General features: G+C 35.1%; 1 protein-coding gene across 1 annotated transcript in view; it reads left to right on the top strand.

Annotated features, from left to right (window-relative positions):
• The window catches only part of UBE4B (ubiquitination factor E4B), a 124,576-nt gene that overhangs the window by 45,042 nt on the left and 60,000 nt on the right, over positions 1-19,534 (top strand). The window contains 2 exon segments of the mRNA XM_074306320.1: positions 7,275-7,410; positions 9,198-9,285. Of these exon segments, the coding sequence (XP_074162421.1) occupies positions 7,275-7,410; positions 9,198-9,285 (224 nt within the window).

The following is a 19,534-nucleotide window of genomic DNA, read 5'->3' as shown; positions in this document are numbered from 1 at the left end:
GTTTATCCTTTTGAAATATCTGGGATTTCTTAAGACCACTTGCTGGTCTTATATATCTGGTCTATAATCCTTGGCTGGTTGTATATGAATTAATAATTTAGTACATAAGTTAGGGGGAAAATACTTTTATGTACCTTCTCAGTTGTGTTTTTTCTTATAATGTTTAGGAACCTACTGTTTCTCTTTTGAGGGAAGAAATCTGGTTACTATAATTAAGAAGTTAGCAGTTGTGTGTGCTAAGGCATAGAATATATTAATTCTTTTGAAGTAGCATAAGAATGGGAATGTGATATGGGCCAAATAAAATATTCTGATATTTGGCATTTCATGATGTTATCTTTTTGAACCTTTTAAGTTTTTAAGTCATTGTAAAATATATATATATATATATATATATATAAATCTTAGTATTCAGCTTACTAGCTTAATGAAGCTCTTGTTTAGGTGGTTTGTGGATGTTTTATTCTAACAAATTTGAAATTATCCTTGTCTTGCTGTGATAGTTCTTCAGGGTATGAAGCTGCCCATGGATGCTCAGAGCCTACTCCTATAAATGGTAAGGTCTGATCAGCGCCATCGAGGGCCAGAAAATAGATGACATGGCAGTTTCCCAGAAGTCATTGAAGCTAGAATTAGAGAAACTCTTAATCAGATGTTCTGAAGGAAGGGAAATGAATTTTTCACCCATACGTAGTCTCCAAAATGATGGAGAGGCTTTGATCCACATAGGTGGTAGAGATGTTATCCACACTGATCATTTTATATAATGAGGTATTAAAGATGAACTTTTAAAATTAAGATATACATCTTAGATTTAAAATGTCATAATTATATAAGTGTTTTGTCTATATTACTATACAAATTTATTGATCCCTTTTAAAAATGATTTTTCCATAGACATAGAACAAGGTTGCATATCATTAGAACTTAAAGATAGGTATTTTGCTCTGATTTTCTTATTTTCTTTTACCAGCCAATCTTATTTAGGAAATCTTGAAATACCAAGAGCAAAACTTGAAAGAATATTATTTATCACATTTCCAGGACAGCTAGATGGCATAGTGATTACAGCACCAGTGTTGGATTTAGGAAGACCTGAGTTCAAATCTAACCTTGGAGACACTTAATATTTACTGTGTGATTCTGGACAAGTCAGTTAACCCCAATTGCCTTGCCAAAAACAAAGTAATATATTTCCCATCTAGAAATGTTTTTTTCTTTAATGAAATTACTCAAAGAAATTTTATTATGCTACATTGCTATTTTGACATTTTATTAAGCACATATAGTTTAACACTGTTCTCAGATGAGGTTAGGATGTCCCTTTATTTTAAAACAATTTTTTAATTTAGATTTTTATTTATATCTTTCATTTTTACGTTATCTCAATTTAATATATACCTCCTACTTCCCCTTCCAAAGAACCATCCCTTACATCAAAGAACAAAAAGGACAGAGAGCAAGAAGAAAAAAGTACAGTTCAACAGAACTAGCCAACCCATCAACCAAATCTGACTTTATGTGCAGGGTTTCTCACTTGCAGTCCTCCACCTCTGTAAAGGTATAGCCAGTACACATCAGGTTAGCTTCACTAATATCCTTTTGATGTTAAGATAAAGCAAAGAAGGTCCCAAGGACACTGGGTAGATTCAGGGGGAGTACATGAGCAAGAATTTTAGTCAGTCAATTAACAAACTTTTAAACGTATGTCCCAAGATTTGTACAAACTGTGGGGGATATAAAAAAAGGCAAAAAACAGTCTGCCCTCAAGGAGCATACATTATACTAAGTGATATGAAATATATACAGAGAAGATGGAAAGTAATATAAAAGAGAAGTCTTGTTAGGTGGGGGGGATAGAAAAGGGAGGGGAGGGATCAGGAGAAACTTTTTTGGAAGGAAGCCTTTGAACTGAGCCTTGATGGAGACCAGGAAGCTAAGAGGCAAAGTTGAGGGGCCAGCATTCAGGAATGGAGCTGGGAGAGTGAGTGTCCTGTTCAAAGAATTGTGAGTAGACTGTGGTGGCTACCTTGCCAAGTGCAATGGAAGGAAGTAAATGCCAAACGCTTGGCTCTGGAGGTAGTAGGGAGCCCCTAGAGCTCATTGAGGGGAAGGGTGGCTGCCAGGACTTCGCAGATGGACTGCAATCTTCATTTTTGTACCTTGTCACCAGAGAGCAGAAATCCAGCAACATGAAGAAATGGGGAAATAGAGAAATTTTGAGGAACATGATGCAGAAAGAAGTAAGGAAAACCACAGCAACTATGGATAACAGTGACTTCAACATTGCAGATGAAATAACCCTGAAAGAAAGTAATTGTCCTAGAAATAGATAACAAAGCACACCTCTGTCTTGAGAGAGGTAGGATACTACAAGACAGACACCATATTCACAAGTCTGTCAAAAATATTTATGAAGTGCCTACTATGTGCCAGACAGTGTGCTTGGTACAAGGAATATACGTATAAAGAATAAAACAATCTCTGTTTACAGAGGGCTAATGAAGAAGAAAATATAAAAAAGTATAAATATATATATAAAATATAGTTGTATAGTTTCTAAAGTGATTTAATTAAAATTAATTAACCAGCAGTTGAAAAGATCAGAAACGGCTTCATGCAGGAGATGGTAATTGAGTTACATTTTAAGGGAAGACAGGGACTCATTGAACCTGAGATGAAGGGTGAGGGCATTCCGGAAGGAGATACGGCCAGTGCAAAAAGCAGGGACATGGAGTATTGTGTGTATACAACAGAGAGAAGGCCAGATATTATGAATCATTCAGTAAATGTTGATTATTACTACTATATGCTAGATACTCTGCTAAGCACTTGTAATACAAAAAGAGGCAAAATGCAATTGCTGCATTCATGGAGCTTCCAATCTAATAGAGAGACAACATATAGGCAAATATCTACAAAGAAAGCTATATACAAATAGGAAATAATTGACAGAGGAATTACATTAGAATTCAGAGGGGTTAAGGAAGACCTCCTATAGAAGAGAGAATTTAGGTTGGGACTCATTGGAACCAGAGAAATCGGTAGAAGAGTTAGTGGATCCTGGACACTGAGGACAGCAGAGATGAAATGTCTTATTCTTGGAACCGTCAGGGACCCAGTGTAGCTCCTGGATTGAAGAAAACATGTAGGGGGAATAAAGTGTAACAAGACTAAAAATGTAGAAGAGGCTTTGAAGGGACTTGAATGCTAAAGAGATAATTTTATATTTGATCCTGAAGGTAAATAGAGAAGCTACTGGAAGGTGTGTGCGCGTGTGTGTGCTAGCACGTGTGCGTACTTTTTAAATCACCTTGGCAGCTGACTGGAGGATGGCCTAGACAGGCAGTCAGACTCATCAGCAAATTCTTATGGGTGTCCAGATGTGAAGTGATGGAAGATCTGCACCAGGATGGGGGCAGTATCAGAGGAGAGAACGAGGAATATTTGAGAGAGATTTCAAAGATTAAAGTAACAGGCTCTGGTAATAGCTTAGATAGGGATGTAAGAGATAGTGAGGAGTCTAAAATAACAACTGAGTTTCAAGCCTGAGAGATGCCCTCTACACTAATAGGGAAAGTAGTGGATGGAGATGGGGATGGTGTTAAGGAAAAATAATGAGATCTGTTTGGGACATTTTAAGTGTAAGATGTCTACTGGATATCCAGTTTGAGATATCTGAAAGGCATTTGAAGATGTTTGATTGGAGGTCAGTAGAGTGTTTGGGACAGAGAATCATCAACATAGAGATAGTAGTCCATGGGAGCTGATGAGATCACCAAGTGAAATAGTATAAACTGAGAAAAGGGTCCTGGACAGAACTTTGAGGGATACCTCTGGTTAGAGGATTTGATATGGATGAGGATATAACAAAAGAAACTGAAAGGGCAGGAGGAAAACGGGGAGAGTGGTGTCCTGAAAACCCAGAGAGAAGAGAGTAACAGGGAGGAGAGAGCTCAACAGTGTCAAAAGCTGCCACAAAGTCGATGAGAATGAAGATTGAGAAAAGACCAATGGTTTTGGCAACTAAGAGGTCATCGGTAGCTTTGGAGAGAGCACACTGCTGGACAGTGTGGATAAAGTGCAGGGAGACCAAGAGCATAGGTTGAGGCTAAGTTGTATATGACTTAAAAGGCTATTTGATTGCAAGTGTAATAGGAAAAGGGTCTATTGAATAGGAGTGTCAGAAGTCATTTGAATAGGAGGAGCCAGTCAGAAGGCTCTTGTGAGAATCTTAAGTAAAAGGTATTAAATTAACATGTTAGCAGAGTGAGGGTAGAAAAAGAGTCACATTAGAGAAGTATCTTTTGTCATTTCTATTTTCTTATCTCTCATACTTCCCTTTTTTTTCTTTTTTAGTTAATAGGTTTTTTAAAAAGAGTTTTCAACATTCATCTATATTCCAAAGAGATCATAAAAGTGGGGAAAGGACCCACATGTGCAAAAATGTTTATAAGCAGCTCTTCTTGTGGTGTCAAAGAATTGAAAAATAAGTGGATGTTCATCAATTAGGGAAAGGCTATATAAGTCACGGTATATGAATGTAAGGGAATATTATTGTTCTATAAGAACTGTTGAGCTGGCTGATTTAAAAAAAGCCTGAAAAGACTTTTTGCCTCTCCAGACAACAAGCATTATGATATAGATTATACACGTACCATTATCTTGAACATATTTTAGTTACATTGTGAAAGAAAAATTAGAATAAAGGGGGAAAACCATGAAAAAGAAAAAACAACCAAAAAGAAAGTGAGAATAGTATGTTTGATTTGCATTCATTTTTTATAGTTCTTTCTCTGAACGTGGATGACATTTTCCATCCCAAGTTGGTTGGAATTGTTTTGTATCATTGGATTGCTGAGCAAAGCCAAGTCCATCATAATTGATCACATAATCTTGCTGTTACTGTGTACAGTATTGTCCTATTTCTGCTCACTTCACTCAGCATCAGCTCATATAAGTCTTTGCAAGCTTTTTTGAAATCAGCCAGCTTTACATTTTTTATAGAACAATAATATTCCCTTATATTCATGTACCATGACTTATACAGTCATTCCCTAATGAATATTAACTCATTTTTCAATTCTTTGGCACCACAAAAAGACCTGCTGTAAACATTTTTGCACATATGGGTCCTTTGCCCACATGCTGCTAGACCAAAGGGTATACAAAGTTTTATAGTCCTTTGAACATAATTCCAAATTGTTCTCCAGAATGGCTAGATTAGTTCACAATTCTACCAACAGTGCATTAGTCATCCCAGTTTTCCCACATTCCTCCAACATTTATCCTTATCTTTTTTTGTCATCTTAGCCAATCTAATAGGTATGAAGTGAACCTTAAAGTTGTTTTAATTAATCGATAGTAATTTAGAGCATTTTTTCATATAATTATAGATAGCTTTAATTTCTTCTCCTGAAAATTGCCTGTTCGTATGCTTTGACCATTATCAATTGGGGATTGAATTATGAGAATAATTGTATTCTTATAAATTTGACTCAATTTTTTATGTATTTTAGGAATGAGGTCTTATAGGAACACTGGTTATAAAACTTATTACTCAGCTTTCTGCTTCTAATCTCGGGTACACTAATTTTGTGCAAAACTTTTTAATTTAATATAATCCAAATTAATTCATTTTGCATTTTATGATGCTGGCTAGTTTATCTTTAGTCATAAATTCTTCCTTTCTCCAAAGATCTGACAGGTAAACTATCCCTTGCTCTCCCAATATGCCCATAGTATCCTCCTTTATGTCTAAATCATGAACCCATTTTGACTTTATCTTGGGATAGGGTGTGAGGTGTTGGTTTTTTGCCCAGTTTCTGCCATATTATTTTTTAGTTTTCTCAGCAATTTTTGTTAAATAGTGAGTTCTCATCTCAGAAGCTGGAGTCTTTGGATTATCAAATAATAGATTACTCTAGTTGTTGACTGTTGAGTCTTGTGTACCTAACATGTTCCACTGATCTAATGGTTTTGATGACTGCCACTTTGTAATACAGATTTATTTAGGTATGGTATGGCTAGGCCATACCTTTCTTTGTTTTGTTTTTGTTTTTGTTTTTCATTAATTCCTTTGATATTCTTGACCTTTTATTCTTCTAGGTGAACTTTGTTTTTTCTAGCTCTCTGAAATAATTTTTTGTCATTTTGATTGTTTTGGCACTGAACAAATAGATGAATTTAGGTAGAATTGTAATTTATATTTTGTTCACTCAGCCTATTCATGAATAATTGATACTTTTCCAGTTTGTTATATATCTGACTTTATTTGTGTAAAAAGTGTTTATAATTATGTTTATATTAAGTTCCTGGATTTGTCTTGACAGGTAGGATCCCCAAAATTTTATATTGTCTACAGTAATTTTAAATGTAATTTCTTTCTTTCTCTTGCTTCTAGGCTTTGTTGTTTTATATCCTACAAATTTGCTAAATTTGAAAATTATTTCAAGTAGCTTTTTAATTAATTCTCTAAATCATCATATTTTCAGAGTGATAATTTTGTTGCCTCATTGTCTATTCTAATTCTTTCAATTTCTTTTTCTTTTATTGTTAAATTTAACATTTCTAGTGTAATATTGAATGATAGTGGTGCTAATGACACCTATAGATTTTCTTGAGTTATTGCAATCTTGATTGAGGTGACAGAATAATAATTCTTTTTTAAGTACTACATTTTATTTTTATGTTAAATTTTCTCCTATATCCTGCCTTCCAGAAAGAATTTATTAAAAAAAGAAAGAAAATAAAGAGAAAAAAATTTACAAAGATGATCACAAGTACATTAGGGAAAAAAAATCTGACAAGAGTTTCTAATACCAGTGGCTCCTCACACCTGGAAAGGATGGGACAGGGTCTTCTCATTTCTCTTCTTTGGAACCCAGCTTATTTCTAATTTTTTGACATTAACTTTCGATAGTTATAATTTTTCTTTGTGTTTACATAATTGTAGCCATTGTATATATTGTTTTTTTGGTTTTTTTTTTTTACTTCACCGGCTATCAGTTCATGTAAATCTTCCCAGGTTTGTTTTTGTTCCATTCATCATTTCTTAAAGCACAGCCTTTCTTATTCCATTACATTAATGGATCACAATTTATTTTCTCACCTCCCAGGCAATGGACATCTTTGGCTTTAATTCTTTACTCCTAAAAAAATGAAAGTAGAAAGTTCTTGATAGAAATTTCTTCATTGGTGAATTTTACAACAGTTTGAATGAAATTGGTGAAGCTCTCTTGCTATTTTAACATTGTATATTTTGTCCTGTTTAGGAGTCGCGCATCGAAGCCAGAGCAGTGAAGGAGTCAGTTCTCTCAGCAGTTCACCTTCTAATAGCCTTGAAACACAGTCGCAGTCTCTCTCACGGTCCCAGAGCATGGATATTGACAGTGTGTCCTGTGAGAAAAGGTAGTAAGAGGCAGATTTTACACAAAGCTATTGTATTATGGGAAATACAGAGTCATTGTCCTTAAACTCATTGCCTTGTTTCCTCTTAGATACATGTGTATGCTTCTGGTAAATGTTTGAAAAGATAGTGAAAGATCCTACTTATTATGAGAAAATGAACAAAATCTTCTCTCTTAACCATTATAACATCTCAAGCTTTATAACAAAAAAATTTTTTTTTTTTAAATTTTGCATGTTAGACTTATTTTTGTGTAATGGAATAATTCTGTTAGTGGCTTCCTATATATATGTCTTTTTCTTTTCCTTCGAACTGGCATATCCAGGTAAGCATTTCAATAGGTGGAGATAGATGATTCTTACTTATCAGACTCAAGCTAGTACTGAATGTTGGAGAATTGTCCAATATCCAAGTCGATTGGAAATTTGAAAGTATTTGGGACTGTAAGATTTCAACACCTATGAAGTATTTCATGGTGTCTGAGGCTTTATATGGACCCTTAATGCTTATTGGGCATCAGGCAACATTGACAATATGATGCCTGGTTAAATTGATTTTGAAGTGAAGAAAAGTTAATTAAATTTCTTGAATTCATTAAGGTATGCAGAAGGGTGAAAATTAGTGGGGATATGTTTGTACAAGTTTGATGAATTTCTAAGAAATTTACATATTATTTCAGTTGATCCTATTAGGTAGATGTTGTTATTATCACCTTCATTTTACAAGTGAGGAAACTTGAGGCTGAGTGAAATTAAATGGAGCAACTGGGTAGAATCTAATGGTTAGAGCTCCAGGCCTAGGTTAGGAGTTCAAATACAGTCTCAGACACTTCCTAGGTATGTGACACTGTCCAAGCCACTTCTCCCTGTTTCCCTCATCTATAAAATGGGTTGGAGAAGAAAGGGTCTCTGCCAAAAACAAAAGCAAACAAAAAAAACCAAAACAAAGAACAAAACAAAGAAATGGGGTCACAAAGAGTTGGACATGATGAAAAAAAAAAAAACAATTGAAAAACAGTCAACTAATTATAAAAGCAAGATTTGAACTTGGGTCTTTTTGATTCTAAGTCTAGTGCTCTATCTGTTAAACACCTAAGTGTCTCCTTATCACTAATTTATTATGTCCATTCACATATCTATATATCTATCTATATGCTTAACCATGTTTTAGTTTTATAATGTGCTTAGAAATGTGAGTAGGCAATCTGTATAATTGTGTGAAGAAGATCTAGGAGCATCAGTCAACATGCATTTGTTTAACAACTACTATGTGCTAAGACAAGTAGAAAAGTGAGTCTGGCCTCAAGGAGGTTACATTTTATTGGTAAAGTAGATAAATTTAGAAAGTCCAAATGTTCAGTCATTTTTCTCAGATAAAATGAAAGTAAGTATGTAAACAATTTTAAGTCTGCTTCAATTTTAATGTAATATTGAAAACAAGAAATGAACTTTAAAAATGTTTACTGCTTGGGAGTAGCCAGGTGGCACAATGGATAGAGCACCAACCCTGAAGTCAGGAGGACCTGAATTCAAATGTGATCTCAGACACTTAACACTTCCTAGCTATGTGATCCTGGGCAAGTCACTTGCCCCTAATTGCCTCAGCCAAAAAAAAAAAAAAAGTTCACTGCTCAGTGTTGTTAATGGCCACAGGTCCTTTTAACTCTTCTTGTTCCCCTTTTAGTTGTTTTATCTAAGTAATTTTCTTTTTCATTTAAACATTTCCCCAGGTAAAAGTGGGATTAAACAATCGTCCTTCTAACATTGATTGTTTTTCTTTCTACTTAAAGCATGTCCCAGGTGGATGTAGATTCAGGAATTGAAAACATGGAGGTTGATGAAAATGATCGCAGAGAAAAAAGGACCCTCTCTGATAAGGTTGGTAAGAAATCCAGTGTGTTTGTTAACTTTTCTGTATTATGTCATATCTTTTATATAGAATTGCGGGGAAAAAAAACACCACATAGCATAATATAACCACAGTTCCTCTTAATCAGTTACCTTTGTGAAAAAATATTAGAATGGCTTAATATGCCCTGTTAGAAGAGCATTTAATGCATATCCTTTCCCAGAACAGGCTGTTTAAGAAGCTGGTATTGTCTCTATCCTTGGAAATGTAAAGACAGCATGTAAATGTCATGGAGGGCATTCATGCTTGGGTTGGGCTTTCTGACATCTGAAGTCCCTTCCCAGTTAGGGATTCTAGATTTCAGACTTCTATTTGATTAATGTAAGTCCTTTGAGTAAATAAATTCTCTTTTGCAAGTTGACTTCTTTTAGCTAAATAGAGATATTCTTGCTCAGGTGACTGATATATAATTCCCATTATCATAATGTGAGGAAGCAGATTGAGAATCAAGGCTGGGTATATTTTTGGTGGATGTAATAGCAAAATAGAAGAAATGTTGATGTCATGATTATTCACCTTGCTGAAGTATCAGAGGAAGATACAGTAGGTAGAAGAGAAACTGATGAGGCCCTTTTATTAGAAGGAGCTTTCCTTTTTGGGAGTCTTGAAAATATGTGTGATTCATGTTTTGATAACTGAATCATTTTTGTTTGTGAGAAAAACATTTCTTTCAATGACAGTTTATACCCGGTAAATATATTCACATCATGTGCCAAATTAAAGTATTATGATATTGTTTGATGAAGAACTGTGTATGACTCTCAGCAATACAATGATTCAAGACAATCCCAAAGGAGTAATGATAAAGCATACTATCCACCTCCAGGGAAAGAACTGATATTGATTGAATGCAGACTGAAGCATGCTATTTTTAAATTTTATTTTATTTAAAAAAATGTGAATCCTCTTGTACAAAATGACTAAGTGTTTTACATGATTCCAGATGTATAACCTAGATATCTATAGTCTCAGGGAAGGGTTGGAAGGAGGAATAGAATTTAGAATTCAAAACTTCAAATAAAAATGTTTAGGGGGGAAAAAAAACTTTAAAAGTTATCTGCCAAATAGTTACTATGGATAATTTCTTACATCTTCCCTCCAGTATAGTAATTGTACTTACAGCTATGGAATGTTTCAATTCAAGCCCATAGTCATTGAATTTGAAAGACCATAAAATTCAGCCTTTATTTGAATAGTCATCCCTCTGCTTTTAGTCAGGGATTGTGCAATCTATTCCATTTTAGGAGTGCTCTGATTGTAGGAAATATTTCCTGACATTAAGCTTGACTGTCCCTCTGCAAGTTTTACTATATACTGCTCATTTTCTCCATGGGGGTCAAGGAGAACCAGTATCAATCTTTGGCCTGTGTGATTGCCGATTACTTAGAATCTGCTATCATGATTCTGTCAATGTCCTCTTCCCAAGGTCCTTTACTATTTCTGTGACTATTCAGATTGTGAGACCTGAACACAGCAGTCCTTCAGATAGGGTCTGATCTAAGCAAAGAACAGTAAGAGGGTGAGCTTCTTTATTCTGGGCACAATTCCTCTCCTGTTGTTTCCTGAAATTGCTTTAGCTTATTGAGCTGCTGTATCATAGTGCTACTTCATATTGAAGTAGTTCACTAAAGTTCTCTGGAGTTTTTCGTTTAAAAAAAAAAATGAACCCAAAAAACTATTGCTTAGCACTGCCTACTCCATTTTTGGCTTTGAGTTCTTTTTTCTTTTTTTTTTTTTAATACTAGTATAGATTTTACATTTATTCCTATTACATTTTGTCCCACTATATATTCTAAATTGTTAGGATTTTTTTTTTTTTTTTTTATCTTTCCTCTTTTGTATACTTTCTCAACTGATTCTCTCATCATTATCACCTGAAAAATAGATAAACCTGCTGCTTTAGTCTTTAGACCCTAAATAAGCGCTGGCAAGTATTGTAAAGACCCATCCATCGACATTGAACCATCAATAATAACTCTTGTGTCCCCAGCCAGCCACTTCAATCTGTCATCCAGCCTACATGCATGTCTCCTCACTAAAACAGCACAAAGTATTTTTTAAAATGCTTTGGAAAAACTAAATATGTTGCATCTATCATTCTCCTAAATTCCCTATGTGGGAAGCCTATTAGAAAAGACTTACGGTGTTTATCACAAAGTCCTGCTGGTTCTTTGTGTGATTATCACTTTCTTTTCTAGAGATTCACTAAGGATCTCTCATGTAAGACATTTTCCAATTTTGCCAAGAATCCCAGTCATTCACAGTGACTTGTGTCTCTCAAATCTTTCTACCTATTTTCTGAAAATGAGGGCAGTTTGCCCTTTTCTCATGCCACTGCACCCACCCCACTTTTTTAGTATGAAGCAGAGGCAGTAGCTTATCCATATTTCCAGCTATTCCTTAGTACATAGTTCACCTGTGCCCAGGGGCTTAAGCTCTTCAACAAGTAGTTATTGTTTCCTCTTAATGCTGCCCTGCTTAGCTTGGGTTTGTCTTTCCATATTGTTCATATTGGTTTACTGGTTTGTTTGTTTGTTTTAAACCAGTGGTCCTCAAACTTTTTAAATAGGGGGCCAGTTCACTGTCCCTCAGACTGTTGGAGGCCTGGACTATAGTAAAAACAAAAGCTCACACTCTGTCTCTGCCCCTCAGCCCATTTGCCATAACCCGGTGGGCCGCATAAAACATTGTTTTATTGTTTCCTCAGTGGGCTGCATCTGGCCCTCGGGCCGTAGTTTGAGAACCCCTGTTTTAAACTGAAAACAGACTCAAAATAAAATAAAATAAAATTTATAAAATAAAATAAAAATTGCTCTGATTTCTTTTTACCATCCTTTAGCTTTGTGCTAATATAGCTTAAATAGGAGCCCTACATCTTCTTGAATAAATTTCTTGCCTTTCACTTTGCTCTTCAGTCTCAAATCATTGTGGTCAAATCAGATTAGTACTCCTGGCCCATTCTATGTCCTTGTTATTCATATGTATATTATCCATGTATGAGAAATAGAAGTGAAGAGAGAAGTAGATATGGAATTTCGATAATGCTGCACGTATTGCTACCTGTGTGACCTTGGCAATGTCATAGAATTTTTCCTCTCTTTCATATCTCTGTTTGCAAGATGGGGGTAAAAATAGCATATTATCATAGTCAAACAAGATAATCTACGGAAACTTCTTTGCCAAATTTACAGTATTTTTTAAGCATGAGGTTTATACTTCATTATCTGCCCGTGAGTCTATATTTTTATGTGTTCATAAAATGTTTAATTTATCCATTAGTTACTTATAACATCTGTGTTTCACATACATCTCCACCTTTTCTATTTATGGAATTTTTTTTTTTTTTTTTTATCTTCAATACTAAAGTTTTGTGAGTTTCTCATCCCTCCCACTAATTGTAAAATTTTAGTTCATGAGCCCTCCCTTGCTTTTTCCTGCCATATTGAAATCTGCTTTCTAAAAAGCTGGGGTCTCTATTGGACAATTCTTCTTTTTCCTCTCTTCTAACACAATCAAACCAAAACCAAAACCCACCAATAAATTAACTGTGTTATGTATTAACATTTACTGAAAAGGGTGAAGAGGTGAGAGATATTTCTAAAAGACTTCAATCAGCCCCTCAAATCCGATGAACATATATATATGTACATATCAGATGAACATGAAATTTGGTGGCAAAAGTGAGAACAGTTCAAACGGGTGAAAAATAAATTTCCTTTGTAAAGAAAGAGAGACCCAAGTTGTTTTTATTATTTAGAATCTTGTACTTAAACTCTTTCATATTTAGTTGAAGAATATTATTTAAAAGTATCAGGCATGGGGGGCAGCTAGGTGGCACAGTGGATAGAGCACCAGTCTTGAGTTCAGGAGACCTGAGTTCAAATCTGGTCTCAGACACTTAACACTTCCTAGCTGTGTGACCCTGGGCAAGTCACTTAACCCCAGCCTCGGGGCGGGGGGGGGGGAAGTATCAGGCATGGAGATTTCCAAATATTTTTTAAAAATTTTAAATATAAAAGTAAAATATTTTTTAAAATGAAAATGTCATAGTTTATGACAGTAAGTATTAGCATTTAATAAGAACTCATTATGAACCATGCACTATGCTGAGCGCTGGGACCGCAAAGAAAGGCAAAAGCCAGTCCCTGCCCTCATGGAGCTCACGGTCACAAGTAACTGGGTACACATTAGCTGTATTCAAGATAAATTGAAGGTAATCATAGAGAAAAGACATTAAGCCTTGTGGAAAGGGTATCTTGCATAACCTAAGACTGGAAATGATAAATGTTGAGTAGGTCATTTCTGAATCAGTAGTTTTTGTATAGCCAGACCACTTGAAGCAAAGATCACAGTTAATTCAAAGGTGGAAGCAAAATTGAAAATGGAAAATATGACATACATTTAAACAATTGATGAAAAATAGGATAGAAATGGAAGACAAGCCAGATGGATCATTATATGTAATTTTAAAAACAAAACAAAACAGTTTAACTAAGGAAAAAATTTAAAAGAACCTAGAAAGTACCCTAGCCAGCAGACTTCTATTTTGGTACAAAGAGATCTGACCAGGGGTAACTGTATGTGTGTCTCACTCAAAATAGAAATGATGAAACATAAAACCAGTTTGAAGGAAGAGATCCCACAAAGCAAAATCATCCCAGTAGAATTCAGGGATGAAGCTGGAAGGAACATGATATACAAATGAAAAATGGAAAAGATTTGCAGATTTAAAAAATTTTATTTTTCCATATTGGTCATGTTGTGGGAAAAAAATCAGAATAAAAGGGAAAACCATGAGAAGGAAAAAGCAAACCAAAAAAAGGTAAAAGTAGTATGAGTCGATCTTAATTCAGTCTCCATAGTCTTCTCACTTAATGTAGATGACCTTTTCTATCTCAATTCTATTGAAATTGTCCTGGATCCATGTATTGCTGAGAAGAACTAAATCTATCATAGCTTGCTAATATTTTTATAGTCAACTCTTTTTCACCATCAGGTAACGAACCACTACACTCTGATTGCAGTACCACAATCCAGGATGTGCTAAGAGAAAATCTTTACTGGAGGTTGCATAATTAGGAGATGATAAATCATAAATTTGATGGAAAGCTTTGCAGTAGACAAGGTCCCACTGTGCTTATTCATTTTTGATTATTCAAAAACATCTATCTTAAAAACGTTTTTTCCCCCCTCTCATTTATACATGAAAATTCTTTAAAATACTTTGAAAGATGCAGTCCCAGAGATTCGCTCTGATCATTAGTTTCACATGAGGCACATAAAACAGGGAGATGTATATTTGCCATTTATCACTATCATGGAAGAGAGAATCTATGTTGACTTAGGTTGAAACCAGACTCTTTAGAGATGGTTAATTTCTTTATATGTTCTGGTTATATGAAGTCCTGGAACCTCTTGGATGTTACATATTCATTCACTCAAATGATCTTTGCATCTATATAGGAAAAGCCAAGTGGATGAAGAATGCCTATTTTTCAGGTTACATGAGATGGTTAAATGAATAATCTACAGCAATTGTGTATGTACATAGAAGCAGCACTTAAAAAAGACAGTGAGTTGAGTTTAGAATTAATAGGAGGAAACAAGGTTGGATTTCCTGTGTAAAATTTTCAGAGCTCCATTAATGACTCTAAACTTCTCTTGGAAAAGAAAGTCCATCTTTTTAATGCTAATATTCTGCTACTGGTATTGGATAATTATAGGTCATGAAATATTAGTTTTCACAACAGAGATGCATAGTGTGCAGGAATCAACACAAAAATAAGGAATTCTAAAGAAAATGTCATCAATTTGTATGTTTGAAAAAGAAGATGGACTTATCCTGAGACAGAACTATTGAATGACGTGTGTGTGTGTGTGTGTGTGTGTGTGTGTGTGTGTGTGTGTGTTCCATTGGTTGGTACTTTCATAGTGACAAGAGAGATCAAGGTAGGCCCCTAGTATACAGTTGGTGAGCCTCAGTGGTTAGCTGTGGGGAGGATGAGTCAGACATTGCACTGGACTGAAAGGCCATGGCTGTTTTGCAGTCTGTAGGAAGGAAAAGTCACATTAATGAAATCACAATTCCTTTGCAGTAGTTGATTATTTCTAAAGCTAATATACTAAATAAAATACTAAAACTAAAGCCTGTCCTCCGAATTAGGATGTCTTGTTTTCTGCATTTGCATGTAGATATCTCAAGTCGTGGGGGGAGGGGTTCCATTTCTCAGATGTTGGTTTGCACGGATTTTGAATTTTATGAATTTCTGGTTATATCTGTCTCTTGTTTTCTTGGCATTGTTACTGCCTTAATTTATAGTGCCTTGTAAGCTCCATGTTTAGCAAGCACAGGTGGATGTTTTGCTTTCCTTCTTTGTCATCATCCCCATCCCCATCCCCATCCTTTTGTTCTTCCTTCGGACTTGCTGAAGACAAGACAGTTAAGGCACTTCATCACCAATCTGTGCTTCATGGTACAGAAAATAAAAATCCTGCTGTGATACTGTGAATCGCCCAGCTGCCCACTTCCCAAATTTGCCTTTCCCTTCTGGAATTTTCCTCTTCAATTGGTAGTAATTATGAACCCTTCACCTGTGACCATAAGATCTCCTGTTCTTGCCTGACATTTATTAATTCTTAAACATAATAAAAGGTTCTTTTTTTTTTTTTTTTTTAAGAATTATAATTTAATGATAATTCTTTTTGAGGATAACAGTATTGTAAATTCTTTTTGGGGGGTCTAAGTTGGGCATCTACAATAAGTGTCATCCCTTCTCCAAAGTAACTTCAGTAACTGCCCTTTTGTGACATGATTTTGAGTACCTTCAGTGTTCTGGAGGTACACCAATTTGTTCAAATCTTTCTCACCTTGAAAACCATCCTATTTGGGAGGATCATCACACTCAGGGAAAATTGGCTTAGTCTGGATGCTAACTTGGTCTTAACAATTATTAACAATTTAACTTCAGACAAAAACAACATAAAATTTCTTCAGAACTTGCTTTAACTGAGGACTCAGTTTGAGTTTGTCAAATGGGTCTTTAAAGTTATTGTCATAGAAAAGAATCACTCCTCCATAAATAATCTGGTGATGATCTCTTTTAAGCTAAACTAGGCTAACACAAAAGACAAAAGAACAAAAGACAAGGTCCATTATTGGGCCTAGATTCAAGGTATTTCTAAATTAATTTTACTGATTACTTTTGTTAAAGTTTTGCTCTGCTGTCACAGACGTGAAGAACCTGGCACTCTCTGTACTTCCCAATTTTGTCATTGGAATTGAACCTTGGCAGAGTACTTTTGCAACTTTTTAAACTTAGAATAGATTATACATAGAAATCCATTTCTTAGTTTTCTTTCTCTCCCTGCCCCCTTCTGTTCTTTACACTCACCTCTGTGGGCATCAAATTTATTTTAATGTAGTCTGATGTAAGAAATTTTAAGTGCTAGAGATAAAAGCATGAAAAATTATTTGCTTTTGTCTTGGAGTGTGGGGAGGACTGGGAACTATAGTGTCTAGTGCAAATTGTTACAGGAAAATTGTAGAAGAAGCCAAGTCTTCCTTCTCTCCTTCTACAGTGATCAAGCTTATATTTATATTAATTTTTTTATGCCGAGATAATTACATCTTTATCTTGAAAAAAAGTAATTGTGCCTTTTGATCTGAAAGCACAAAGGAAATGATTAAGAATGAACTAATAAATGGTGAGGCAGCCCATGATGCAATGGATAGAATGATGAACCTGGAACCAGGAAGACCTGAGTTCCAATGCAGCTGTTGTGTGAATTAAATGAGATAATCTTTGAGAAGCACTTAGCACCATGCTTGGTCCATAGTATGAGCTATATAAACATTTATCTCTCACACATACACTGCTTCCCACTTCCACCCCCATCCCCTCAGGAAAAATAAATTTTTTCAGGAGGAAGGCTCCCATACTTGGATCTGAGTTTGGGTTCTCTTTTCTTACTATCACAGAATAGAAGCAAGATTCATTAGAGGAGGCAGGAAACTGTTGGCTTCCCTGAGTCATTTAGGGAATGGGGAGGGATTTTAGGAATGTTACCTCCTTTGTCAATTCTTAAGGAAGTCTCTGAGTTTCTTGATTCTGCTTATCCTGTGACATTTCTAACCCTCTTCAGAATCTTCAGACCCCACAATTAAGGGGAGCAAATCAGCTAGGTCTTTGTGCATAGTTTAATGTTGTATATTCTGCTTCCAAAGGGAGTGAAATTTAATCAGTCATTGTCCACTTCTCTTAAACCATGCTTAATTTGTAACTACCACAGGAACTGGGAAGTTATTCTGGAAAAAAGTTTTTTCCTAGGTAGCCAGTATTTAAGCATTTTCCTTTATGTCCTCGGCTATAGCTTTGCATTGGGGATAAAATGAAAAAAAGTTGAGACAATACTAGAACTTGCAACCCTTCTCACATTGTTTCTTTTCTCTGAGGGGGTTCCTGAAAAACAAACTTCATGAAAGAGGCACCATTTATTTCACTTTTTTTTTTTTTAAATTTTAAACAAATACCAAATGAGAAAAGGAAAAGAAAAAACAAAGAAAATATTGCACAGAGCAGAACATGAGAGGATTCAGTATAAAACAATAAATTTCCATTACAAAGAAAGCTATTTAAAAAATACAACACATTATTTTCAAAGCTGCCCAGCTTTTCTTTGCCTCCTCCTAGGTTTTCTTTTGTTCTCTGCTGTATAGGCTGTAATTTAATTGTTTTCCCTCAAAGAAGGCTACAATTAAACATGCCAGTCGGTCTGTCTGTCAATCTCATATGAGAGGGATGCTTTTAGTGGAGAAAGAGGCATATATATAGATATAGATATTTATAGATATAGATATATAGATATATATAGATATCTGTAAATATACATATATTCATTTATACACATATGTCGAAGATCATACTTTCTTATTCCTACTTGTCCTCTCTTTCTCTGACAGTGAATAGCATTTTCCTTCATAAATCTATATCACAGCAAAATTTCAAAATTTCAGCCCAGTCACATTCTTTGAGAGATTGTGAAAGTTTTTCCCCAATTTCTGCAGTCCTATTCTTGACTGCATAGGTTTTATTCAAGAAAATTTTAACTGATCTGGATGTATAAAGATCATTGGTCAAGTTATATTTTTCTAAAATATTGATAATTAATAGAAACAATGACAGGTAACAAGGATGAATACAAAAGCTTGTCTTTGTCCTTTGTGGGTAATGTTAAGAGTTGTAAATCTTAGAATCACTTGAAGCTATAACAGACAGCCAAAAAAACCAGGCCCTTTTAGTTTTATTCAGGAAGTAGAGCATCAGAAAGGAAGGAAGAGGGACCCTTGCTTGGGTGGATAAGGCAAAAGACTTATTTTGCTTCTGTTTTTTCTGCTAAGGAGAAAGCTTGGAAAGAATAGAACAAAAATGGCATATAGGGAACTGAAGCTCAAGATAAGTACAGACCACAAAAGAAAACCTTTTTGACTAATTCAAATCACTAAGTCCAGACCACTGAAAGAACTAGCACCAATATTAGCTAAGGTACTATGATCTTTGAAGTATTGTAGAGATTAGGAGAGGTGCTGAAGATCTGGAAAAGGATAGATGTGCTTATTTTCAGAAAAGCCCGTTCTCTGGGCTAATTTTGATTGCTGGCAAAATACTACAATGTATTATTAAAGAAATGAAGAATGAACATCTAGGAAAGGGAGCTGTGATCACAAATTTAGCCTGGTTTCACAAAAAATTGTGTTAGTTTAACTTCTCCTTTGGGTAGAGGTTTTGGATTTGCAAATCATGAGAATGATTTCAGCACAGCATTAACAGAGTCTCTCATATTCCTGTGAATAGGATGGAGAGATTTGAACTAGATTATGGTACGGTTGGATCTCTTGAGAACTGGCTGAGGTACTGAGCCGAAAGAGAAGGCATTCATATTTCAGTGACTTTTACTTCTTTAGGGGCAGACTGCAGTAAGAGATTGTGTTTTGTCAGCTGTTATAATAGTGATTTAAAAGCATTTGGGTACTATCATTTGAGAGGGTATATAGATGTACTAGGAAAAAAGCTACTGAAAATTGCTAAAAGGGAATTAGATTAGGTAACGAGGAAACCAAATTATCACTCTTTATAGATGATATGATGGTATACTGATAGAACCCTGGAGAATAAACTAAAAAACTATTAGTAGCAATCCACAGTTTCAGCAAAGTTACAG

This window comes from Sminthopsis crassicaudata, chromosome 3 (genome assembly GCF_048593235.1).
Source record: "Sminthopsis crassicaudata isolate SCR6 chromosome 3, ASM4859323v1, whole genome shotgun sequence".
NCBI lineage: Eukaryota > Metazoa > Chordata > Mammalia > Dasyuromorphia > Dasyuridae > Sminthopsis > Sminthopsis crassicaudata.
The sequence above is the reverse complement of the archived record's forward strand: the minus strand, read 5'-3'. Positions and strand labels throughout refer to the sequence as shown.